At 41.1% G+C, this 27500-nt stretch overlaps 1 protein-coding gene across 1 annotated transcript in view; it reads right to left on the reverse strand.

Moving 5' to 3' along the window:
• Positions 1 to 27500, reverse strand: part of ADCY10 (adenylate cyclase 10) — a 376739-nt gene that overhangs the window by 186335 nt on the left and 162904 nt on the right. The window contains exon 11 of the mRNA XM_044054989.1: positions 9701 to 9890. Coding sequence (XP_043910924.1) covers positions 9701 to 9890 — 190 coding nt within the window. The remainder of the gene's footprint in view (positions 1 to 9700; positions 9891 to 27500) is intronic.

Here is a 27500-nt window from a genome sequence, read left to right on the forward strand (position 1 = left end):
GTTTTTTGAATGTATCTGCTTTATTTTCTAAAAAAAAAACAAATATATATATATATACTTGTTTCCAGCCTTTCTAAGCTAGTATAGTCCAGTTTTCAGTTTAGTGCTGAATTCAGGGCTGTGTTACAAATCTCTGCATTTGCCATACCTTACTTGGATAGAAGGAAGTTCTCTGTTTACCTATGAGAGAGGGGAGCTTTGAGCATCCTGTCTGTCCTTGGAGGAGTAGTTTCAGCCCAGAAATTAATAGTTTATTGGTCATTTTGGGCTAATTTCTCTCTCTTTCATTTCCCTGCTATAAATACCGTATTTGCCCAGTTTTGCGCACCGGACAGTGCAGGTTAGCTAGCGTAAAACGATTCCCGGCTCCACAAAGTGTCCTCTTCAATTTTTCCCTTAGAGCTAGACAAACTTTCAACTTAAGCACTCAAGCCACTCATTTCTTAGCCTGGCACTTACTCAAAACTTATAGCAAGCACTTATAAACCGTAGCACTAGACCCTCCTGTACTGTACAGCAGGACAAGGCTCTCTATTCGACCTTACCAGCTATCCAGTAAAACAGTTCACTGTACCTATCCAGGCATGTCCAAAGGGCAGTTTCAGGTGTACTCTCCAGTCCAACTGGTGAATCTGAGCATTTTGAGGCAATGTTACAACTGCCTCGTACACAGACAACCCCCCTCCTCCTACCACCAAACACTAATACATGCGAGAGATGCAATTATACAGCCAAACTGGAGGCTAAGCTCTCTCAACCCAAGACTGGATCAAACATTCAAGTGGAGAAGGGAAATACTTGTATCACACCACCAGTCTCACATAAACCCATTAAAGCAGCACTGGGAAAAAACACACATAAATACATGAAAACATACTTGGAGGCTCTAAATAAAAATCTGCAAAACCAACAGAGACCTCCAAAGCAAACATCCAAGCAACGTCCACCCCCCTAACACAAACCATGAAATACATACTTCACAAAACCAGTGTGTGCCATGCAATCACAGCCCTTAAGGCAAAATAACATACACAACATACTAGTAATAGGTGACTCTATAATCAGGCACACTGACGTTCCACTCACTAGGCTGAATAAGGAGAAGGTTACTGTTAGCTGCCTGTCGGGCACCAGGATTCACCACATAACACATGCACTCAGGTCACTACAGAACAAGTACAAATATGACTCTGTCATTGTCCATGTTGGTGTGAATGACCTGACCCGTACCTCTCTGGACTACATGAAAAGAGACATGGAAGAGCTCTCTGATCACGTAGCCCAGGCTGGTATGACCCTGACCCTGAGTAGCATCCTGCCCTCACCAAGAATGGTACCACGGTATAAAGAAAAAATTCTCAATTTCAACAATTGGCTAAGTTTCTGGTGTCATTCAAAGGGGATCCAGCGTCTGTCCACCTGGGGTGACATGCTCGACAAGCCACGCTGCTTCGCTAGAGACGGCTTGCACTTGTCACCCTTAGACTTTCAAATACTGGCCAAGGCTCTTGCCACCCCCATAGTGCCTTTTTTAGGCAAGGCTCAAAAGACAAACCTACCGCTGTAAATAGCACAAGTAACAAAAAACTGAGGGTAGTGCTACTCAATGCCAGAAGTCTGAACCTCAAAATGCATGCACTCGAGGCACTCCTCAGTATGGAGAAAATCGATATATGTGCAGTAACAGAAACCTGGTTTAAGGCTCCAGAGAGCACCCCAGCACTACCAGGCTACAACTCATACCATACATTTTGGCCACAGAACCCAAACCAAAATACAAAAGGTGGGGGCGTATCCATATTCATCAAGGATACCCACACCTCCAGGTTAGTGGCACAGCACGATGCTTCAGAGATCATCCACGTACAACTAACAATGGGCAAAACTGCAATTCAAATTGTAGCTTGCTACAGATCTACCATCATGTCCCAGGACCCCCATTCCATGTTCCTGGAAACACTGGGAAACGTAAAGGTCCTACCAAACACCCTAATATTGGGTGATTTCAATTATCCAAGCATTAACTGGGAGAACTACTCAAGTACTAACTCCCTTGCCCAACATTTACTAGAATTTGTAAACTTAAATGCCCTGGTTCAACTGATCAACACTCCCACCAGAGGTGACAACATATTAGACCTGGTCATCACCAACATGGGTGACCGGTGATCCACACCGGAGGTCAACCCCTCGCTGGTTAGATCTGACCATAAACAAATCACTTTGGATATCCACATTCCACCCCCACCCCAGGACAAGAAAACCACCGGGAAAAACTTTTCAAAAGCAAGCTTCACGTTACTTATGACCGAGGTGGAAAGTTTCAAAGCCCCCATGCTGAAGGATAACGCGGTCCAAGCTGCAAAAATCTTTACTAATGCATTCTACGGGCACCTACAAGAATGCATGGATCATGCCATCCCAAGCAAAACCAAGACTCACTCCTCCAACAAAAGGAAACCAATCTGGTGGACTCCTGTCATAAACACGCTATACAACAGAAGGAGGAAACTAGTACAGAAAAGAGTAAAATCCCAAGAAGGGAAGACATCCCTGATCAGTATCAGCAGGAAACTATGATCCCTCATAAAATCATCCAAGGCGAGCTTTGAAAGAAAAATTGCCAAGGACTCCAAAGATAACCACAAGGCATTCTTTAGCTATGTCAAGAATTTAAGTGGCAATGCTCAGATCTGCTCTGAGTTAGTGCAGAATGGCACAACATACACTGAACCGACCGATATTGCCAACATCCTGGCAGACAGGTTCAGAGCAAACTTCACCCCCCTCTCACCCCCAAGATGTCCCATAACCATACCAGAAGAATGTGGAGTCCCTGAAATCACAGACACTCAGGTTAAAACAGCCCTCTCCAAAACCAAAAACACAGCATCAATGGGACCGGACAGTGTCCCAGGCTGTGTCCTACACAAGCTCAAAGACGAACTAACCCCTCACCTAAACACACTGTTCAAACTCAGCCTCTCCACAGGCTACGTACCCATAGAGTGGCACACAGCAGCGGTTATTCCACTCCACAAAGGTGGAGCCACAACAGACCCTGGGAACTATCGCCCTATAAGCCTGACTAGCTTGGTCTGCAAGGCTATGGAGCGCATCATCATGGAACTCATTAACAGAGACATTGGGAACCTCCAAACACTGGACCCTACCCAGTTCTGCTTTGTTAAGGGCAGATCATGCCTCCTGGACCTGGTGGACTTCTTTGAGACAGTTACCAAGGCTATAGATGAGGGAAAGGTGGTAGACACAGCCTACCTAGACCTCGCAAAGGCCTTCAACACCATTCCCCATTCTGGTATGTATTATAGACAAGCTCACCAGCCTGAACATAAACCCCTATGTCACAAGATGGGTTGCCAACTGGCTCACGGACAGAACCCACATGGTGAGAGTTGCGGGAGCTAGGTCCGACTCTAAATCGGTTACAAGTGGAGTTCCCCAGGGCTCAGTCCTAGGACCCCTCCTGTTCGGCATATACTTCTCAGAGGTACAGACAAGCACAGGAGGACTATGGCTGACCAAGTTTGCAGACAACTGCAAACTAGGGGCTATAATTGACTCTCTGGCTGACACAGACATCCTCCAAAAGGGTCTCACTGAGACGGATACCTGGTGTCAAAATCATGGCCTCAAGCTAAATGCCAAAAAGTGCATAGTCATCCCCTTTGGAAAAAACAAAGTACCCACAAACTACCACATAGGTGGTAGTCCCCTAAATACGGAAGATGTAATAAGGGATCTGGGGACACAAGTAGATAGTAATCTCAACTTTGATAATCACATTGCCAACGTGGTTAGAAAATCCTTCTACGTGGACCACCTAATCACAAAAGGGTTCGCATCCAGATCAAAAGAGGTCATTGTACCCCTCTACTCATCACTCATCAGACCCATCATAGAATACAACGCCTCATTTGGGATGTACCTTACAAGACACCTGCAACAGCTGGAAAGACCACAGAAGTACCTCACCAAGAGGATCACTGGCCTCAAACAGATGCTCTATGCAGCTAAACTGAAGAAATTACAGCTGTACTCGGTTGCATACCACCTACTCTGCCTGACATACAAGGCCATGTCCAACCCAGAATTGATGGACATGCTCCACCTAAAGAAAACCTTATCCCCTCGAGCCACATGCTCCAAGGATCTAAACCTCTCCACAACAATAAATAGGACATGCTGGAGGGATAGATTCCTGTCCCAGAGACTTCCCATGCTTTGGAACAAGATCCCAATCTACATTAGGCAGAGCTCCTCGCTAACACTCTTCAAAAGAAATCTTGACGAGTGGATGGGAAACAGAAAGTTTACCTCGGGGATCACTTCAGTGGCTCTGCTGGACAGAGGCACAGGAAACTAATCTAAGGGGGCGGCGAAAGCCAACACATTCTGGCTAGGCTTATAAATGCCTTTGGGAAGATAGCCTAGTACCTACCTACCTAGGAGATACCCACCACTACAGGAGGCACCTACCTGTACAGGATGCACCTACCATTACAGGAGTACCTACTTCTACAGGAGGCCTCTATCAGTACAGGAGGCACCTATCAGTACAGGAGGTAACTACCAGTACAGGATGCACTTACCTCTACAGGAGGTACCTACCTCTACAGGAGGCAACTACCACTACAGGAGGTTCCTCCCACCACAGGAGGCACCTACCAGTATAGGATGCACCTACCAGTACAAGAGATACCCACCACTAAAACAAGCACCTATCAGTACAGGAAGTACCTACCACTACAGCAGGTGCCTACCACTACAGGAGGCACCTACCAGTACAGGCAATACCAACCTCTACAGGAAGCACCTACCAGTACAGGAAATGCCTATCACTACAGGAAGCACCTACCCATACAGGAGGCACCTATCACTACTGCAGACAGCTACCAGTAAGTAAGGCACCTACCACAACAGGAGGTAACTACCCCTACAGAAGGCACCTACCAGTATAGGAAGCAGCTACCACTACAGGAGTCACCTACCAGTACAGGATGCACCTACCAGTACAGGAGATACCTGCCACTACAGGAGGCAGCTACCACTACAGAAAGCACCTACCAGTACAGGAGACACCTACCACTAAAGAAGGCACCTACCACTACAGGAGGCACCTACCAGTACAGGATGCACCCACCAGTACAAGAGATACCTACCACTACAGGATGCACCTACCAGTACAGGAGATACCTGCCACTACAGGAGGCAGCTAGCACTATAAGAGGCACCTACCACTACAGGAGGCAGCTACTACTATAGGCGGTACCTACCACTGTTGAAGGCACCTACCAGTACAGGAGGCACCTATCATTACAGGAGACACCAACCACTATAGGAGGCAACTACCAGTACAGGAGGCACCTATCATTACAAGAGGCATCCACCACTACAGGAGACACCTATCACTACAGGAAGCACCTATCACTGCAGGAGACACCTACCACTACAGGAGGCATCTATCATTACAGGAGGCACCTACCACTACAAGAGGCATCCACCACTACAGGAGACACCTATCACTACAGGAGGCACCTATCACTACAGGAGACACCTACCACTACAGGAGACCCTTACCAGTACAGGAGATCCCTACCATTACAAGAGGCATCCACCAGTACAGGAGACACCTATCACTACAGGAGACAACTACCACTACAGGACCTACCAGTACAGGAGATACCTACCACTACGGGAGATACCTACCACTACAAGTAGTACCTACAAGTACAGGAGGTACCTACCACTGCAAGAGGCACCTATCACTACAGGAGGTACCCACCCACAACAGGAGGCACTTACCACTACAGGAGGCGCCTACCAGTACAGGAGGGAACTACCCCTAAAGGAGGCACCTACCATTACAGAAGATACCTACCACTACAACAGTCATCTACCAGTACAGGAGGCACCTACCACTACAGGAGATACCTACCACTACAGTAGGTACCTACCAGTACAGGAGGCACCCACCACTATAGCAGTCACCTACCAGTACAGGAGGCACCTACCACTACGGGAGATACCCACCCACAACAGGAGGCACTTAACCATTACAGGAGGCACCTACCAGTACAGGAGGAAACTACCCCTAAAGGAGGCACCTACCACTACAGAAGATACCTACCACTACAACAGTCATCTACCAGCACAGGAGGCACTTTCCACTATGGGAGATACCTACCACTACAGGAGGCACCTACCACTGCAGGAGATACCGACCACTACAGGAGGCATCCGCCACTACAGCAGCCACCTACCAGTACAAGAGGCACATACCACTATAGGAGGCAGTTACCACTACAGGAGGTACCTTACCAATACAGAAGGCACCTACCGGTATAGGGGATACCTACCAGTACAGGAGGCACCTACCACTACAGGAGATACCTAACACTACAGGAGGGACCTACCACTACAGGAGAACCTAGCACTACAGGAGGCACCTACCAGTACAGGATATATCTAACACTACAGGAGGGACCTACCACTACAGGAGAACCTACCACTACAGGAGAACTTACCACCACAGGATGCACCTACAAGTACAGATGGTACCTATCAGTACAGGAGGCACCTACCAGTACAAGCGATACCTACCATTACAGGAGATACCTACCACTACAGGAAGCACCTACCAGTACAGGAGAACCTACCTCTACAGGAGACACCTACCACTGCAGGAGGCAATCACCACTACAGGAGACACCTACCACTGCAGGAGGCACCCACCACTAGAGAAGATACCTACCATGACAGGAGGCACCCACCACTACAGGAGGCAGCTACCAGTACAGGAGATGCCTACCACTATGGGAGGCAGCTACCAGTACAGGAGGTACTTACGATTACAAGAGGCACCCTACGAGTACAGGAGGCACCTCCCAGTACTGGTGGCACATAGCAGTACATGAGGTACTTCCCCAGAAGTGTCTCCCAACGACAAGGTTTACCACAGGAACTATTTTCCTCTCTAGGTAAGTGGATCCTAAGGTTTTTGTGTTTAACCCTCAGCCACTCTTGGAGACTGAGGATTCTTGCTTGCCACCATCTCAAACAGGACTTGGCTGGTACTTGTATCACAGTCACAGAGCAGGTAAATGATGTCTGCCAGAATTGACCCCTTTGGTTTAGTAATAACTCTAAGCTTTAATTGTCTGTACTAACAGCCAGACAAAAATATCACCTGTGAAAGTTCTCTGACCAAGGGCTTGAAAGACAAATGCATGCTTTAATGTGATTTGAATTCACAACTCCTCCTTTACAAGACCAGTTCTAACACCTAAGCTGTATGGGCACCTCACAATGCTACAGTTATGTTGGACTATCCCCAAGAATTGCATTAATGAGGTTTTAGCAGGAGGAATTTGAGGGTTTTCTATAGCACACACTTTGTCAACATCTGCCTATAAGCCATCAGCAGTCAGTAGCTAACCTAGTCTGACACTGACTTGTTTTGTTTCTAACTGTGTTGTCTTAGTTTGTCCAACAGTTCACTTTATCAACTGCCATGCTGTTGTTTACTGTATATCAGACACGAATGCCATCAATAATCTTCACAGACTCTCCAGTCTCTCAATCGTATCAAATACAGTATATCGAAAAATCTTTGGTGCTGACAAAAATCCCAAAAGGTGGACAAAGGAATCTGTATTTACCCAAGGTTGCTACATTTGTATAGCTTAGAGCTTGCCTCATCCAATTTTATCTGATAAATCCTTGATATGTATGCAGCTCTGAAAAAAGGCATAGCAGTGAATACTTGTGTAGCAGTTTGTAAAGGTATCGCCCCTTGTACGCATGAAATTAGATCCTGTGCATCTATCCAAATCCTGAGTTTATCCTGCCTCACAACTGTCATCATGCTGTTAACCCATTTAATAAGCTATCACAAGAAAGGATTTGGAAAATTTAGGCCCCTCTTGTTTTGTATGGGATCTAGTGTATGGTATATTCTTTTATTACAGGGTCAGTGCCCAAAATATTCATTCTGAATGAGGAATTTGTAGTCCTGGGTTGATTTCTTGGCTTTTAGTGTTTATGTTTTTTTTTTTTTTTTTACAGAAATTCAGATACTGCCACCTATCTCATCAGATATGCAAATATTTCCTGGATTTGTAACATGAGGTTTGGATAATGCATAATTCTTGAGGTACAGAGAATTCTTTTGAGAAAACATGACCATCAGAAACTAAGTAGAAAGAATAATTTGCAAGCTAAGCCTGACAGTTTTAAACAACAACTAGAACATCAAATCCTTAAGACCAACAGAGGTTCAGTTAAGGTAATTTTAGTACTCAAGAAAAAAGTTCAGACAGGTGAAAAAATTCATACAGTTTGATTACTTACAAGATTACTTCTCAGGGTAAGATAAGAATAAAGCATTAAGTGTCAAACCTGCAAAATAACAAATGGAACGTTGATTTAAGTATTAACAGTGTCTCTGGAGAAATATAAAAGTACCTTGAGTAATTACAGGAGGTAAAAAATAACTATCTCTCCATAATAATTTGACATTTTTGTTCAGTGGCATAACAGCAAAATATGACAAGAAGTTGAGAATCTCTCTTAAAGAGTCTTTGTGGGTCTGTTCTTACCTGCTGTCTAGCTCCCCACACCACATGTACCATGCACTGGCAACACGACTCCTGCTATAGCACTGTGGGTACCAGGCAGCTGTCTGAACCATTAAAGCTGTGTTTAGTAGGTGGCTGTGTTCCCTCACACCTTCCAGTAATCAAGCTTTGTTCCCCCACCATGTTTCTAAAATATATTATCTCTGAGGTTGCACCAACTCAGAGAAATGCAATTCTCACTATAACTTTGCTCTAAATGTGTGCAACTTTAGAGGTAGTATATTTAAAAAATGAAGAGGTGTGCAGGTTAATGCCCACACCAGAGGTGCAGCACCCTGCAAAAAACCTTTTCATTCGCTAGTCTGGATACAGCAATCCAAACATGGCCGTGGGACAGTATGGACAAGAAAGTGGACTGTGGGATATTAAGTGTCAGTAAGCCAAAACAGATACATAAGTGTCAAATGCTTTAGTGGCATAGCTCCTAGGGCTGCTTGACAAAAATGCAAATCCTGAGACTGCAAACAGTGGTAATGCAAAACATTAAAATGCAACTCAAATGTCAAAGAATAAATATCAATACTCGCTGCATGAGTAAAGTGTTCTGAGTGCTGACACCTCGAACATTGTTATAGACTAGTTTGAAATCTGTGTGTCTCGGAATACAGTGAATACCCTGACGTACCAAGGTTTCCGTCTTGCATAAGGATGATAACACTTTCTATGTCCACTGTATGAAAATCACAGGTTCAAGTCAAATGTTTGTTTCTTGCTCTAATTGAGGACTTTTTGCTGTCTGAAACCTTATTAGGTCTGGCATTTTAAAGTCTGGGATGTTCCATTTCCTCCAACATGACTTCACTATTACCAAGATGTGATAACTCGCAATGTTAAGCAATTAAGTGATACATTGTGATGTACAAATGCTTTCAGTAAGTGATATTCATCTTACACAGATGCAGAGTCAAAATAACTCCAATTCTGAAAAACTGGAAAATGCCTTAAGAAAAAGAATCCAATTATAAATTGTTTTTTGATTGTGCTATAGCATTACGAAATGACAAATTTTTGGGCAACAAAAGAAAGATTATTTCACTTACCATAGGTGCTTCCTCCCCAGAAACTGATACATCGGCCCAGGATTTTCTATACCCTTCAAAGGCTTTGGTTCAAGTTTACTAAAAAAATAAGGTGGTAGTTTGGAGTAATGATAAACATCCTGATCACATGACACCATTCCGGGGTAGGCCATCATCAGGCGAGCTGATAGATTAACTTTTGCACCAATAACTTAAAAAAAGACAAATAGTAACAGCTTTAACTCATTGTCATATGAAGGCATACATCTACTTTTACAAAGTATTTATACAGACTATATTTCAAGAGAAAGTGGAAGAAAATGTAAACTTCCCTAGCATGTTTGTATTTTGTAGAAATGATAGAGTGTACACAGTATGTATCCATATTAAAATGGAATGTTATGGGCTCAGAATACAAAATCTTTAAACATTAACTACAGTGGATGACTGCATTTTAAAAGATGCAAATTCATTCTCCACAGTTCTCATTTAAACATTAACTACAGTGGATGACTGCATTTTAAAAGATGCAAATTCATTCTCCACAGTTCTCATTTTTTATGTTCCTCCGCTGCAAAACCACAGTTGAATGATACTTCTGACAATGACGTTATGTTTTAACTATGAAAAGCATTAGGTATAAAAGCGGTTTCCAGAGTAAAACCTGAACGCTGATACATATTTTAGTAATGTCCTATGTATGTATTCCATTCATTAAGGTTCTTAGGTGTCTATACTTTCTAATACACAGCCTGCAAATGCAGCTTGAATAATTTGCTGTATTTTGCACTCTGAAGAACCCTGAAGTACCATTCCAGCAACAGCAGCAAAGTCAGAAGGAAATTAATTTCCTTCATTTGTGTAGTTGTTAGTGGCCGTTCATTTATTAATATCTTTGCAAGTTAATGGAACTTCCTTGGCCCAATAACTGCATATGAATACATGCAGTTTTGCTGGAAAGGATTTAAGATTTAATGCAGCATTTTAATAAATGCATACCATGTAGTAGAGAGGAATTAAACAGTACTGCTGTGAAAAGGCAACACATGAAATTGCTATTTCTTAAACACAGAAGTCTTGCATTTTGGAAATGGTGTCTATTTCTACATTTGCTATAGGGAAGTACAAAGGCACATTCCTGACTTTTTGTGCAAAGGCCAACTACTTACCTCCCCCCAGTAACAGTGAACTTCTAATACTAACTAAGAAGCAGAGAGTATGCTGGGCAGAACTCCTGCAGAGGAGATGTGTGGGCCCGCGGCCTGTATAAAACACTCCTTTCAAACAAATGTCTGTGATCAACCAGTCATAGCTTTGTGAAGAATCTTATATAGTTTTGTACCTTTAGAAATGATGTTCCTAATAGATCAGTCATATGTCGCAAAATGGAAAGATTATTGGGAGCTAATTAGTATGCACTTCATGAAAATCTCCTTAACACATAAAAATATGATTGTAAATAACTCCATGTTATGGTTACTAAAAGAATTTTGTACTTCACCTATTACACCTAAACATATGGTTTGTTACCCATTAAATATTATTATTAGCTATCGTAACTTTATATTCATGCACCCTAAGTATAGGGAATGGAATTTTATTATATTCCCTATAATGTATACTCAGGGTATGCTTTTGTCATCTACTTCTGAAGGAACTCATTTAGCTATAGATAATGATCTAAAGTACTGGTATCAGTTGATATCTGATAATAAAGTTAAAAATCTAGATTTCTTAAAACAGGAATTTGATCTAAGAGAAACTTGCTGGTTAGAGGTTCAGACCTTTAGACAACATCTCATTAATAAAATAGATCTAATGTCTATAACAGTTAAAGAATCTAGTCCAACACTGATTGATTACTTGATATTAAATTTACAACATAAAGATTCTGATAAAGGTAAACTTTCATACATACATAAAATTATCAGACAAGAAACTTTTTACAGTGTAGATTCATACTGGAATTATTTCACTTCTATTAATGGGGACCCACCAAATCAACAAGATAAACAATATATATTGGAATCTGCCTATAGAACTAAGTCTTCCATTGTCTGGAGACTTTATACATGGAAATTTTACATAGATCTTTTATACACCTTTGATGATGAATAAAATAAATAATAAAGATAATCTATGTAAGAGATGTAATGTAGAAATTAATGCTGACTGGGCTCATATGTTTTATGACTGTATAAAATTGAAAGAATACTGGAAGTCAATTAATGAATTTTGCAGGCTCTTTTACAGATAATTTCATTATTTCTAAATCTCTTATATTATTTAACACACCTGTACCTCAAAGTGTTAAAAAGGTTAAGCTTCCCTTGTTATGGTGTATTCTAGCAGTGGCTAGGAAAATAATAACCAGAAATTGGATTTCAGATACACCTCCTTTGTTCAATGAATTTAAAAATGTTATGAATATAGTGTGCCATATGGAAATAAACACAATTAGGTCAAGAACAACTAGAAAAACATCTTATTATATTGTATGGGATAATTTACAAAATTTGTTAAAAAAATCCTAATTTCAATAGCATGGTATTTTAGTTTAATTAATTGATCTGATTGTAGTAGACGTCTTTGTAAATACTTTAGTTGTTTTGTTGAATGTTATAATCATATCTATTTTTAATTACTTGTATAAAATTGTTATGATATTTCTCTTGTATGTTAAAACAATAAACCTGTTTTGAAAAAAAAAGAAATGATGTTCCAGTTGCTGCCATAAAAAAAAACCTGTCATTTATTTTCACTGTTTACTATAGGGGAATCAGTTACTATGTATGTCTGTAAAGTAAATACAGAGTTTTATTTTAGTGTGTATTTCAATACTTCTGTAAAATGCTTCTTTTATTATATCATAGCATATTAGAAATATTTTGACAGGTAGATACGGTAATCCATAACCTTGCAGTACAGAAGCTCATTGACTGAGTCAAAACCTCAAAGATCGCTTCCTTTCTGATCCCATTTCTCTGAGATCGTATGCTCTAGAATGGGTTTCATACAGCGACTCTGCTATGAGATCATATGAGTGTTAGGTGTGTATTCACTTATACAGAGTGTGTCTTTTTTTCACAGTGATTGTACAACCACAGAGTTAGGACTTTTAATATCCAGAGTACTATAACAATGCTCTAGGATATAGCAGGAAATCTCAGTGCCTATATGTGTTAGTTTGCTAAGATTTTCCTTAATCCCAAATCTTCACTCTTAATTTAAGGTGTTTTCCCAGTGCTGCACTATCTGGGTTTCCCCCCAGTTTATAATCCTGATGCATCAGGAAGCAGGATTTATATATGTTTATTAGCAAGTCTGTCTATAGATTTGTTTATCAGCTGGGAAGGCATATATAATGATATATTTTAAGTCCTTTAGGTGTAGGTAAGTTAATGTCAGCTCAGTAAACTAATTTCCTCCTCAGGAATATGACCACTTCCTGAACGCTACAAAATCTGTCAGTCGTTTTTCTTGTAAGCAGCTGAAAACGTGATTTGTAGGACTTTGTTTTATGCAAGCCTTCAAACAATGGCATTCCCAGAGGAACAACAAGAGATTTAGAAGACTCAAAGTTCATCATTTCACTTCATATTTTCTTGGGGATAGAAGTTAACTGGAGTCCCAGTTAAAGTGATCCTTCAATTGAAAATTAGAGAAAATGAAATGTGCTCAGGAAAGAGTGAAATGGTATTGTACCCTCACCTTGGGAATCAACATCCACTCCTAATGGAAAATAAATTTGGTTCCCATAAGCCAAAAAGACATCCTTAAATACTTAGAAAAGCCAGAGGAAGAACAGGTTTAATTTTTTTCACTTTATTTCTACAGGTGGAGGGTTTACAAAGAAATGTAGAAGCTGGTGTTATTTGCTGCAGTAGTGCAAAATGATGTTAGCAGACTCAGCAAAGTCTAAACTAGGAATCTAAGGTACCAGCATCTGATCTGAGAGAACCAAAAGGTTGGATGTCTATGCACTATGAGCCCATGTAAGAGAAAACTACATAATGACTGGTAAAATATCACCCATCCACACCAGGGATACACCACCTCAGGCATTCCCAGCAACAGTATTAGGATAGCACTGCAAACCCCAAAGTAGCCCCTGGAACAATAACCAGAAGTTCATTACAGGCAGGACCCACACTGCATGCCTGGGAACCAGTTTACAGTGTAGAGGAGTCATCACTTTCACAATCTCGGATTCATGTCAGGAGCCATCTTGAGAAACACTGAATGTAATGCAGTTATCTATCATTGCATTCCCGCAGTCCCAGTAACTGCCTGTAGAAACAGTGGGCCACTCAGTTGATCAGGTGGACCCTGAAGGACTTTCACCTGCAGAGAGAGAAACAAATCTTACAATCATCATCAGCAGGCAAAGATACCGCACCAAGTATAAGCTATAAGAAGAGATGCCTTACAAAGTACTAAGGGCATATTGTTTTGGCAACAAGTGCATGCCCAAGAGGTGAACACAGCATCTAGTGCACCAACTTTAAGTTTTAATCTTTTTCCACAGAGGATGCTCAAGCGCTTCTTTCCGGAATTTTCCTTACCATTCTTTCTTTAACCAAGTGCTTCGTAGGGCCAACTGAGCTAGGAGGATGAGGAGTAATGGTAGAAGACCATGTGGATTGCTCTCTGTGAGATAAGACAATGAACTCCATTGGAGCACTTCATGGTCATAAGTGAAGGTACAGGGGATCAGGGAACTGACGTGTGCAGATCAGGGAACCGATGTGTACAGATCAGGGAACCGATGTGTACAGATCAGGGAACCGATGTGTGCAGATCAGGGAACCGATGTGTACAGATCAGGGAACCGATGTGTGCAGATCAGGGAACCGATGTGTGCAGATCAGGGAACCAATGTGTGCAGATCAGGGAACCGATGTGTACATAGATGCAATGGCTGCAGTACTGTAGGCTACCTACTGGACTATGGTGGTGGAGTGATAGCTTAGTCATGCCACTATCCTCACATATGGTCATGACTTTAAGTTGTGACCACGAGGATGCCACCATATTTTCAAGTACCAGAAATGAGGTTCTACAGCAGGGTAGCTGGGTTCATTCTCAATTGACAGTGAGAAAATGAGCATATTCTGGTAGGAAACTGCTTGCAGTCAGTGCTGCTCCAGCAGAAATTAGTCTGTTGAGGTGGTTTAGATATCTTATGAGGATGCCCTGTGGATGCCTGTCATAGGAGAGGTACCAGAAAACAGAACATGAGTCCTTGCAGAACATAATCATGAAGTCTTTGTACAAGATTCCTCTGAGACTGCAAATGATGTTACTTTACCTCCAGAAGTACAACATGAAAGTGACATATAGGTAGGGAACTAAATGTAGTAGACAAATCGAGTAGAATACATTTATTAAAGAATAGTAAAGAAATGTTAGAAAAATTATAGTTTGTTGCAGTTAAAATGACAGGAAAATTAAGATTTTCAGACATGCACTGACTTTGACTTAGAAATGCAATAACTGAAAAAAATTAGAGCAGAAGATTGGCCTGAGCAAAAATAAATAAATAAATAAATAAATGCAGTATGCAAATACTGAGTCTCCTACGCCTTTCAAAGGAGGGACTGAGTGCGTGTCCAAGACGTAACATTCAAAGCCAACATAAAAATAGTCGCAATGACTGATAGCAAAAATAGAAAAGTGAATCTTTTTTACAAGTGTCAAGCCACACAAAATACTTTTGATGCTTAGGCTTTAGGATGCAATTACTTGTATATATTGACAGCCGTCTTGCATATAACTGCTTGTTCTTCTACTTCTGGCTTTGTATGTTACTAAGTCAATTGTACTGACTTGTTTATGTTTTATTTTTTACTTTCTGTGGAGTAATTACCTTTATTTTTGTTTGTTGGAGCTTATGTCCTTGGGACACAGCTGAAAAGGGGTAATCATCTTAGCTAATCATCCTGATGAACCAGCATACCTCTCAACCTCTTAGAGCAAGAAATCTGGACAAAGTGATATATAAAAGTGGGACAAAGGCCCAAAAACAGGGACACTTTTTAAATATTGCTCTTACAAATTCAGAAAGTTGATAGAATAACAGGTTTTGCATTAGCATGCATTTTCTGAAGGGTATAAAGTCTGAAACTCAAATGTCTATCATTATTTTTTAACTTCAGTGTAATGATTTGCCATAAATTTGTCAAAAAAAAACACAATTTTATGAAAAGCGGACCAAAAACATGAGATAAAAATCTGGACATTCTGCGAAAATCTTTACAGTTGAGAGGTATGTGAACCAGTACAAATAAATATGTAATTAATAGTCCTAATAAACTAAGAAAAAAATGTTTGGGAGGACATACTATTCACATTGGAGAAATTTAAAGTACAGAGGAAGAACAAGATATATAACAGCTAGGAATACTGTCTCTGCACTACAACAAGGGGAGGGGGGGTCGGTATAATGGTTAAGGTCTTTGCCTCATAGACACAAGGTATAGGGTTTAATTCTGACCTGGAGTTGTTGGCTAGACTTAAAATGGCCCTTCAAAGCAGGTAGCCTAGTATTCACCCATGCGCAACAATCCATATGAAGAAACTGTAATATATCCAAGATTTCTGTGCAGTTAAGTGGATACATTTTCAAGTGTCTGCTATGTATAAGTTATTACCCAAAGTTTCCCGAAATTATCAGATTGACAGACATAGCAAGTGTAAGTGTGATTATTGCAATAAAGTCTATACTTTTGAGAGACATATTAGCTGATGCCATATTTAACAAATGTTCACATGCAAACATCAGGAATTCTGAATATCTGTGCACTAGTGGAAATTCAAATATAATCTGATGAGCAAAGACAAGTAGAGACAACGAGTGAAACAGCGAAAGGTTTCATGAGAAAGAGCAGCAGAAAAAGAAATAAGGATTGTCATCTCATCATTTTGGAAAATAGAAATATTCCATTCCAGGAACTTAATATCCAACTGGATCAATTGTCAATGGACAGAAGGAGTAAATCAAATTGCCTGCTCAACTACCTTACACATGATTCCAAATCAAAAAAAGTAAAGAAAATCTGGAAGGAAAACAGCAAAGAATATAAAAATATGTCACTGTCAGGAAGTAGGCCATGCTAGGTAAGTATTCAGTGAGATATAAGATACCTAGAAGCAATAGGCAGGGCGGCGCGGTGGTGCAGCGGTTAATGCTGTCACCTCACAGCAACAGGTTCTCTGGTTCGATTCTCGGCTGGGGTGTCTTCTGTGTGGAGTTTGCATGTTCTCCCTGCGTTCGCGTGGGTTTCCTCTGGGTACTCCGGTTTACCTCCCACATTCTAAAGCATGCTTCTGGAGCATTTCTCCCCGGGCCTCCGCTGAAAACAGGATCTGTGGAACCTAGTCGGACTTTCCCGGTCAACAAATGTTAAATAAATAAATAAAATAAAATAGCTGCACTTATGTGTCTCAGGTAAAGCCATACGGGGATACAGTGCAATATGACTGTTCAATTTAAACTAGGCTAGTTAGAGTGTCAAGGGTAGAGGTGTTTATTGATACAATGTGTGTAGTAAATGAACATTATGTGCTTACTGTAAAGCTAGATCCATTTTGCCTTCTGTCTGTCTCATCCTATGGGTACTTCAGATCCAAATGGATCCAATGCCAACTTCACAAAGTCTTCAGCTCCAAAGCTCCTCCTATTCTCCCATAATGCCCTGCATATAAAATTCTCCTCATATCGAGTTGTCCCTAGTACAATCAGATATGACATATAGAGGCAATTCCCTCAACAATAAATGAATAAATAGGAAGAGAGCAGAGGGTCCCAGAATGACCACAGGTCAGCCTGCAGGTTGCACCAGGAGCTACAACCAGCAATGACAATATGGACAAGGATGCAGGGAGAAGAGGCTTAGATGGACAGAAGATGACAACACAAATCTAGCATTATGGTAAAAACATAATTTTTGTATCCAACATTGTCTTTTGTGTCTATCTCAACCTATGGGACAAAATTACTAGCCATAAAATTGGGTGATATCAGAAGGAACATTGTATAACAGGGTGAAGATAAAGAAAGACTTAGATCTGGACTGAATGTAAAGTTTATAACGTGCACTAAAGGTATGAGAGTCAGACCATGTAGCCACTGCATAAAATCTCATCTAGGGTAGCATGGTTACAAAAGGCTATAGAAGTAGCAACTGCCCTCGTCGAATAGGACTTAGGTGTGGAGGGAAGAGACATACCTTTTGAAGAATAAACAAAGGATATACAGTAGGACAACCACCTGCACAAGGTTACTTTGATACAGTTCATCAGATTTCCTGAAATATTTAGTTCTGTTCAAATAAAATCTCAGCTGTCTATGGACATCTAAGCAGTGAAGCATGTTCTCTCCTTTGTTAGTGAAATTGGGTAAAAAAACTAGAAGCTGGACAGATTAATTCAAATTACATTCTGAGGCTACATTGGAAGAAAGGAAGGATTGGTCTGTAAGGTAACTCTTTCTATGTGGAACACCAGGTAGGGAGGCACACCAGACAAGACATGAAGATCTGTCACCCTTCTGTAATAAAAAAAGACATTTTCCAAGAAAGTAATTTAAAATGAGTAACAGCAGAAGGCTTGAAGGGATCCCTCATCACAGTCTGTGGCCCAGGAGCATGATCCCAGGGTGGAACTGTATCCATCAATGGAGGTCTAGGTAAAAAGGTGCCTTTCAAAAAGGCTTTGGAAAGTCTCAGTGAACCTAAGGCAAGATGACACTGAGCAAAACAGAAGTCAGCCACTAAATGGACCTTGATGGCAGAATAACTACATCAAGAATGAAAAAGATCAGATAAAAATTCCAAAGGGGCAGAAAAGAGGTTGAGGCCTTTGGAAACAGCCCAAAGTGAGACTCTCTTCCACTTGTTAAAATGCGCCTTTCTGGTGGAAGACATCCGAGATGAAGGGATATGCACTACTCTTTGGGAAAATTTGGGATCTCTGGCCATCATAGCAATTGGAGGAACAAAGTAGTCAGTCTAAGGGCCTTTATGTTAGGGTGAGGCTGACCTGATGGACAGAAAATCAGATCTAGAACTATATCTAGGACCCAAGGAAGATGCTACAGATGAGGCCACAGGAAGGGGAGCCAGTCTTGTTACAGCCAAAAGGGGGCAGTGGGGATCACCATCGCTCTACAACAGCAGCTTTATGCAGAAACCTAATGATTAGTGATGTCAGAGATAAGCACAAAGCAGACCAGGGGCCCGATATGCAGAAGAGCATCCCTCATTGAGTGTCCTTTTGAGTGAGCTAGGGCAGAAAATCTATTGCATTCGGTGTTGAACAGGGTGAAGAAGGATAATAGCAAGTCAGGCCCCAAGAGCTGAAGATTCAAGCCACCACTGAAGGGTTCAGGTACCACTCATGAGGCATTAGAATGCTCCTGCTATTATCAGCAGGCATGTTGGACTTCCTTGGAATATGCATTGCTCTCAGAAAGTGCTGAGAGGATATTTCCCATTGCCATCATAGCCTCTCAAGGCTTAGGATAGGAATAAGTTCTCCCTTGTTTGTTTATGTATCATACCAAGGACATATGGTCTGTATGGATAGCTATCACACCTCTGGGGAAGTAGTCCCTGAATGTGTGCAATGCCAGGAAGATTGCCCCGTCTCCAAAACATTGATGGGAAGATGGACCTCTGACAAGGTCCAGGTTTCTTGGACTGCCTTCCCTTCAAAATGCCCCCCACCCCAGGAGGGAAGCACTCATGGTGACCATGGCTGTAGGTTGAGACAGAACAAAGGGGGTGCATAATGCAAACTTCTCTGAGGTCAGCCACCAGGATATTTGATGTTGGCATATCTCAGTGGGGATGCCCCCCACCCCAGAAGAGACGCACTCATGGTGACCGTAGCTATAGGATGACACAGAACAAAGGGCCTGTATAATACGACCTTCTCTGAGGTCAGCCACTAAGATATTCAATGTGGCATATCTCAGTGAGGATGCCCTCCACCCCAGGAGGGAAGCACTTGTAGTGACCGTGGCTGTAGGATGAGACTGAACAAAGGGGCTGCATAATACAACCTTCTCTGAAGTCAGCCACCAAGATATTTGATGGGGCATATCTCAGTGAGGTGTACAGGAAAGTTCAAAGGATGAATTGTTAAGGACCACTAGACTAGCAAAGTTCACTGTAGAACCCTTATGTGGAATCTGGCGATTAGAATATGCAGGTTGGTGTCAGTTATAAGACCTGGTAAATGAAGCTGAAACTGGTGGTCTTCAGACAGCTGGAACTCGAGAGATTTGCACTCATACAGAATTCAGTTGTAACACAGGTAGTCGGGCAATTTGGATGGTAGTCTCCAGGTGGCGTCTGATAAACTCAAGGCCTTAAGTTCAAGGTCTGACTTTTCAAGATTGGTAGTGATACCTAAAGACAGACACAGACAGAGCATGAAGTGCCATGCTTATATTAATGTCCAGATATGGAAAAAACATATTCTGTGCATTGTGAGCCAAGCTGCTACCACTACCATGGATTTAGTGAATACCCGTGATGAGTGGTGAGACCAAATTGCAGGACCCAAAATTGGTAATGTGTCACAGCCTGAAGTGCAGGAATCTCCTGAAGTGCCTTGCTATCTGATGTGGTAGCAGGCATCCTTCAGGTCCATTGAGCACACACAATCAACCTTCCTCAGAAGAGGTAGGATTAACTGCACCATCTCCATACAGAACTTGGTCTGTTTCACATAGGAATTCAGCCTGCAGAGGTCCAGCATGGGTCTGGTCCTTGTTTTTTTTTTTTTTTTTTGGATGCTAAACAGAGACTCCAGATCCTCCCTGGTCTGGTGAGACCTCCTAATTTCTGAATGGAGACATGAAATTGGCATGAAAAGGACTGAAGCCTGTTGTTGTTGAAGATTAATTCAGTTTCAAGTCTTGGCGAGCACATTCACGTGCTGGACCCTGTCTTCACAAAGTCTCACCAAGACGACCCTCATATATAGACTGTATTTTAAATACCATGTAGAATTGTAAGTAACAAAAAATAGAGACAGCCAGGTGCACAAGTACCAGAATAAAAACGTTCCCAATCCTGGTGTACACACTAGTGCCAGGACTGGAAGACATTTGGAAAAGGTAGAGGACAGAAAAATAGCTGCACAAGGACAACTGTCAGAAAGCTTGAAGTAAACATTTGTATTCATTAATACAACAGATTTTATGAAAAACATTATGTTGATGAAGGAATTTCGGCCTGCCTGGAAAAAAGGTGACACAGAAAGTACAAAAATATAAAGAACAAAACTCAGAGATTTTGTGAAACATATAAAAAAAAGAAACATGGACATGGGAAAGAAAAGAAAATCTGTTATGGTGCAATATTTATGCAAAGAAAAAAAGCAAAATGAATCAATATAAAATAAGCAATTCCAGATATGTTTGAAGAGAAATACAGGCAAAAGTACCCAGATATGGAAAATGTCATAATACAAAAATAAGAAAGCAAAGGGGGAAATGCAGAAAAGAGGATTAATAAGGTAGAAGTTAAACAAACAGAAATTGAAGTTATGGCTTATCTGCAAAGTGAAGGATTTAATGTGGATAATCCAACACAGTCAATGTCACAGCATGTTGGAAATATGGGGCTGCAGATTAAGGAGTAACAGATAAAGCTGAAGGCATCTGAAGAAAATTTGCAACCCAATGATGCTCTGGAGCTTTCTGTAGGAGATCAGTGCAAAAGTCCAGTAGAAATTGCATAGCAAGGGAAGGAGCATAAAACACTGGCAACTCTGACACAGGTAATGTTGTGGTGTAATGGGCCAAAGGGTTCCCATATGAAGGAACAGCAGATGAAGCCAGGTGCACCTGCAGAGGATATGTCACTGGAACCCCCATCTTTGTCCCTCTTGGACAGGGGCAATAGGTACTGACGTTAGTATCTGCCTAAACCAGACACCCTTGGGAACACAGGTTGAACTTGGCTAGGCTTGTAAGGGCCCTGAGGCCGTTACCCTAGTAGATTCCTATGATCCTATGAGAAAGATTTTCTGGAACTTTCTACAGGTTACTCACAGGAAATAGAGAGCAAAGACGTCACTTTCAAATCTGAAGAAAATGTTTTAAGGGAAGATCTACTTGATGTAATACAAATGGCTAGACATAGTAAGATAGATGAAAGAAATACACTACAGAAAGTAAATAAGACCCAAAATGGGTAACCATTTGTAATGTCGGGACCCACTAAAGCTAACCCAAAATACGGAGACTGACTGGTCAGAAGAATGGACTTACATATACTAAGTCTGAGATGCCATTTCTCAGAATATTCCCTTTCTTAGACATATGGTAATCTCAGAGTTGATATATCTATATATATATATCTATATATATATGTATATCTTTCTCTTTATATATATATATATATATATATATACATATATATATATATACATATATATATATATATATATATATATATATATATATATATATATATATATATATATATATATATATATATATATATATATATATATACATATACATATACATATACACACATATACATATACAGTGGATATAAAGTTTACACAACCCTGTTAAAATGCCAGGTTTCTGTGATATAAAAAATGCAACCACAATAAATCATTTCAAAACTTTTCCCACCTTTAATGTGACCTATGACCTATACAATTCAATTGAAAAACAAACAAATCTGTTAGGGGAAAAAAATATAAAAAATAAAAAACGTACAATATGCTGGTTGCATAAGTGTGCACACCCTTAAACTAATACTTTGTTGTGTGTGCGCACCCTTAAACTAATACTTTGTTGTTTGTGCACACTCTTAAACTAATATTTTATTGAAGCACCTTTTGATTTAATTACAGCATTCAGTCTTCTTGAGTAGGAGTCTATAAGCTTGGCACATCTTCACTTGTCAATATTCACCCACTCTTCCTTGCAAAAGCGCTCCAAATCTGTTAGGTTGCAAGGGCATCTCTTGTGCACAGCCCTCTTCAGGTCATCCTACAGATTTTCTATTGGATTTAAGTCTGGACTCTGGCTGGGCCTTTCCAAAACTTTTATTTTCCTCTGATGAAGCCATTCTTTTGTTGATTTGGATGTATGCTTGGGGTCATTGTCGTGTTGAAAGGTGAAATTCCTCTTTATCTTCAGCTTTCTAGCAGCTGCCTGAAGGTTTTGGGTCAAAAGTGACCGGTATTTGGAACTGTTCATAATTCCCTCCACCTTGACTAAAACCCCAGTTCCAGCTGAAGAAAAGCAACCTCAAAGCATAATACTGCCACTGCCATGCTTCACCATGGGGATGGTGTTCTTTTGGTGATGTGAAGTGTTGTTTTTGCGCCAAATGTACCTCTTGGAATTGTGGCCAAAAAGTTCAACCTTGATCTCATCAGACCATAACACATTTTCCTACATGCTTTTGGGAGACTTGATGTATTATTTTGCAAATTTTAGCCGGGCTTGGATGTTTTTTTGTGTAAGAAAAGGCTTCCGTCTTGCAACCCTACCCATAGTCCAGACATATGGAGAATACGGGAGATTGTTGTCACATGTAGTACACAACCAGTACTTGCCAGAAATTCCTGTAGCTTCTTCAGTGTTGCTGTAGGTCTCTTTGCAGCCTCCCTAACCAGATTTCATCTTTTCTTTTCATCAATTTTGGTGGGACGTCCAGTTCTTTGCAACGTCACTGTTGTCCCATATTTTCTCCACTTTTTGATGACTGTCTTGACTGTGTTCCATGGTATATCCAATGCCGTGGAAATGTTTTTGTAGCCTTCTCCTGACTTATACCTTTCAAAAATTAGATCCCTTTGATGCTTTGTAAACTCTCTGTGAACCATGGCTTTTGCTGTAGCAGGCAACTGAGTAAATGTCAGGAAAATCCTACTAGGACAGCTGTACTTTATTTGGGGTTAATCAGTGTCTCTTTAATTGAGGGCAGATGTGTGTACCCAGGAAGACTGAATGCTGTTATTAAAGCAAAAGGTGCTTCAACAAAGTATTAGTTTAAGGGTGTGCACTGACAACAAAGTATTAGTTTAAGGGTGCGCACACACAACAAAGTATTAGTTTAAGGGTGTGCACACTTATACAACCAGCATATTGTACATTTTTTATTTTTTATATTTCTATTTTTCCCCTAACAGATTTGTTTGTTTGTTTGTCAATTGAATTTTACAGGTTATAGATCACATTAAAGGTGGGAAACGTTTTGAAATGATTTATTGTGGTCTCATTTTTTATATCACAGAAACCTGGCATTTTAACAGGGGTGTGTACACTTTTTATATCCACTATACACACACACACACACACACACACACACATATATATATATATATATATATATATATATATATATATATATATATATATATATCATCATCTTCTTTCGGCTGTTCCCGTTCGGGGTCGTCACAGCGGATCTTCTGTTTCCATTTCTTCCTGTCCTCTGTATCATGCTCTTTCACACCAACTGCCTGCATATCCTCTCTCACCACATCCATAACCTTATCTTAGGCCTTCCTCTTTTCCTCTTACCTGGCAGCTCCATCCTTAGCATCGGTTTCCCAATATACCCAGCATCCCTCCTCAGCACATGTCCAAACCAACGCAATCTCGCCTCTCTTGCTTTGTCTCCAAACTGTCCAACCTGAGCTGACCCTCTAATATACTGATTCCTTATCCTGTCCATCCTAGTCATACCCAGTGCATATCTTAACATCTTTAACTCTGCCACATCCTGTACTTTCTTCTTCACCTCTCTTCCACACTCACCATTACTCTGAACTGTTAATCCCAAGTACTTAAACTCATCCACCTTTACCAACTCTACTCCCTGCATCCTCACCATTCCTCTACCCTCCCTCACATTTACACACATATATTCTGTTTTAGCCCTGCTGACCTTCATTCCTCTCCTTTCTAAAGCACATCTCCACCTCTCCAGGGTCTCCTCAACCTGGTCCCTACTCTCACTACATATCACAATGTCATCTGCAAACATCATAGTCCACGGGGCCTCCTGTCTGATCTCATCTGTCAACCTGTCCATCACTACTGCAAATAAGAAAGGGCTCAGAGCTGATCCTTGATGCAATCCCACCTCCACCTTAAACATATCTGTCACTCCCACTGCAGTCCTCACCACTGTCACACTACCCTCGTACATATCCTGTACCACTCTTACATACTTCTCTGCCACTCCCGACTTCCTCATACAATACCACAACTCCTCTCTAGGCACCCTGTCATATGCTTTCTCTAAGTCCACAAAGACACAATGAAACTCCTTCTGACCTTTGTATTTCTCCAACAACACTCTCAGAGCAAATATTGCATCTGTAGTGCTCTTTCCTGGCATGAAACCATACTGCTGATCACTAATCATCACCTCCCTACTTAACCTAGCTTCCGCTACTCTCTCCCATAACATCAAGCTGTGATTTATCAGTTTTATCCCTCTGTAGTTACTGCAGCTCTGCACATCACCCTTATTCTTAAAGATAGGTACCAAAACACTTTTTCTCCACTCCTCAGGCATCCTCTGACTTTCCAAAATTTCATTAAACAATCTGGTTAAAAATTCCACTGCCATTTCACCTAAGCACCTCCATGCTTCCACTGGTATGTCATCTGGGCCAACAGCCTTTCCATTCTTCATCCTCTTCATAGCTGATCTTACTTCCTCCTTGTTAATCTGTTTCACTTCCTGATTGACTATCCCCACATCATCCAAACTTCTTTCTCTCTCATTCTCTTCATTCATCAGCCATTCAAAGTACTCTTTCCATCTACTCAACACACTCTCCTCACTTGTGAGTACGTTTCCCTCACTATCCTTTATCACCCTTATCTGCTGCACATCTTTCCCAGCTCTTTCCCTCTGTCTAGCCAATCAGTACAGGTCCTTGTCTCCCTCTTTAGTGTCCAATCTCTCATACAACTCTCCATATGCCTTATCCTTAGCCTTTGCCACCTCTCTCTTTGCCATGCGTCTCATCTCCTTATACTCATGTCTACTTTCTTCATCTCTTTGGCAATCCCACTTCTTCTTCGCCAGCCTCTTCCTCTGTATACTCTCCTGTACTTCCTCATTCCACCATCAGGTCTCCTTGTCCTCCTTCCTCTGCCCAGATGTCACACCAAGCCCTTTTCTAGTAGTCTCCCTTACTAGTTCTGCTGTAGTTACCCAGCTATTCAGTAACTCTTCACTGCCTCCCAGTGCCTGTCTTAACTCTTCCCTGAACTCCACCTCACAATCACCCTTTTTTAACTTCCACCATTTAATCCTTGGCACTGCTTTCACACTTCTCTTCCTCTTCTTGATGACCAACGTCATCCTACAGACCACCAATCTATGCTGCCTAACTACACTTTCCCCGTAACCACTTTACAGTCTCCAATCTCCTTCAGACTGACCCTCCTGCATAGGATATAATCCACCTGAGTGCATCTTCCTCCACTCTTGTACGTCACCCTATGCTCCTCCCTCTTCTTAAAATACGTATTCACCACAGCCATGTTCATGTAAATGTAAGGGGTGTGAAGGGTGCAAGGTTGCCCTTGGAAAAAGAAAGTTTTAAGGTGAAAAGTGATTTTCAAAATGTGTTCTTCTCCTCTTCTTCTTCTTCTTTTGGCTTTTCCCGTTAGGGGTCGCCACATCAGTCACCTGTTTCCATTTCTTCCTGTCCTCTGCATCTTGCTCTGTCACACCAACCACCTGCATGTCCTCTCTCACCACATCCATAAACCATATCTTAGGCCTTCTTCTTTTCACTTCTCCTTTGTTTTCTGTGTTTTTCTTCTGGCTTGTCAGCAGTCTAGTAACCTTGCTAGGTTTAGCAGAAGCATATTGGTGCTGAGCAGGAATGGAAATCAAACCAGAAGTAGATAAAGATCAGGCAACAACTGAATGTGCCAAAAAAAAATAAAGATTATAAGGAGAAGGATCAGATGAGAAGGAAAGAAAACTGAAATGTTATAAATATAGCGGGAAGTATAGAGATCTCCTTGAACAACCTCATGTTCACCAAGATTTGATGCAGGAATGGCTGAGGAGTGGTGAACTGAAACCAAAAGATGAAAGGCTGATAATGGGGGCCCAGGGCAGTGGGCTGCGTACACATTTGATTACATAATTCATTGAAAAGGTGAGAGAAACAGACAAGTGCAGATTTTGTAAAAAGAACTGGAAACAGATGCACATCTTGTTGCTGGGTGTGATACACTCATGCCAGAGGGCCTGTATGCTGAAAGGCACAATAACCAGGCAAGACTGTTGCATTGGTGGTTGTGCGAACACTAAGATATAAAAGTAGCTAAGAAGCCTTATGTCACATGGGATTGCCCATTGATGTGAGAGAACAAGATAAACCAGAGCATGAAAAAGAAAAGAAAAGCAACAAAAAACATGGAAACTTACAGACAAAACGTCATAAAATCTCAAGATGTGCATGCAGAAAAGAGAGCAGTGACAAAGAAACATGGAAACTTACAGACAAAACGTCATAAAATCTCAAGATGTGCATGCAGAAAAGAGAGCAGTGACAAAGAAACATGGAAACTTACAGACAAAACGTCATAAAATCTCAAGATGTGCATGCAGAAAAGAGAGCAGTGACAAAGAAACATAGAAACTTACAGACAAAATGTCATAAAATCTCAAGATGTGCATGCAGAAAAGAGAGCAGTGACAAAGAAACATGGAAACTTACAGACAAAATGTCATTAAATCTCAAGATGTGCATGCAGAAAAGAGAGCAGTGACAAAGAAACATGGCAAATTACAGACAA

This window comes from Protopterus annectens, chromosome 13.part0 (assembly GCF_019279795.1).
Source record: "Protopterus annectens isolate FY-2018-M chromosome 13.part0, PAN1.0, whole genome shotgun sequence".
Lineage (NCBI taxonomy): Eukaryota > Metazoa > Chordata > Ceratodontiformes > Protopteridae > Protopterus > Protopterus annectens.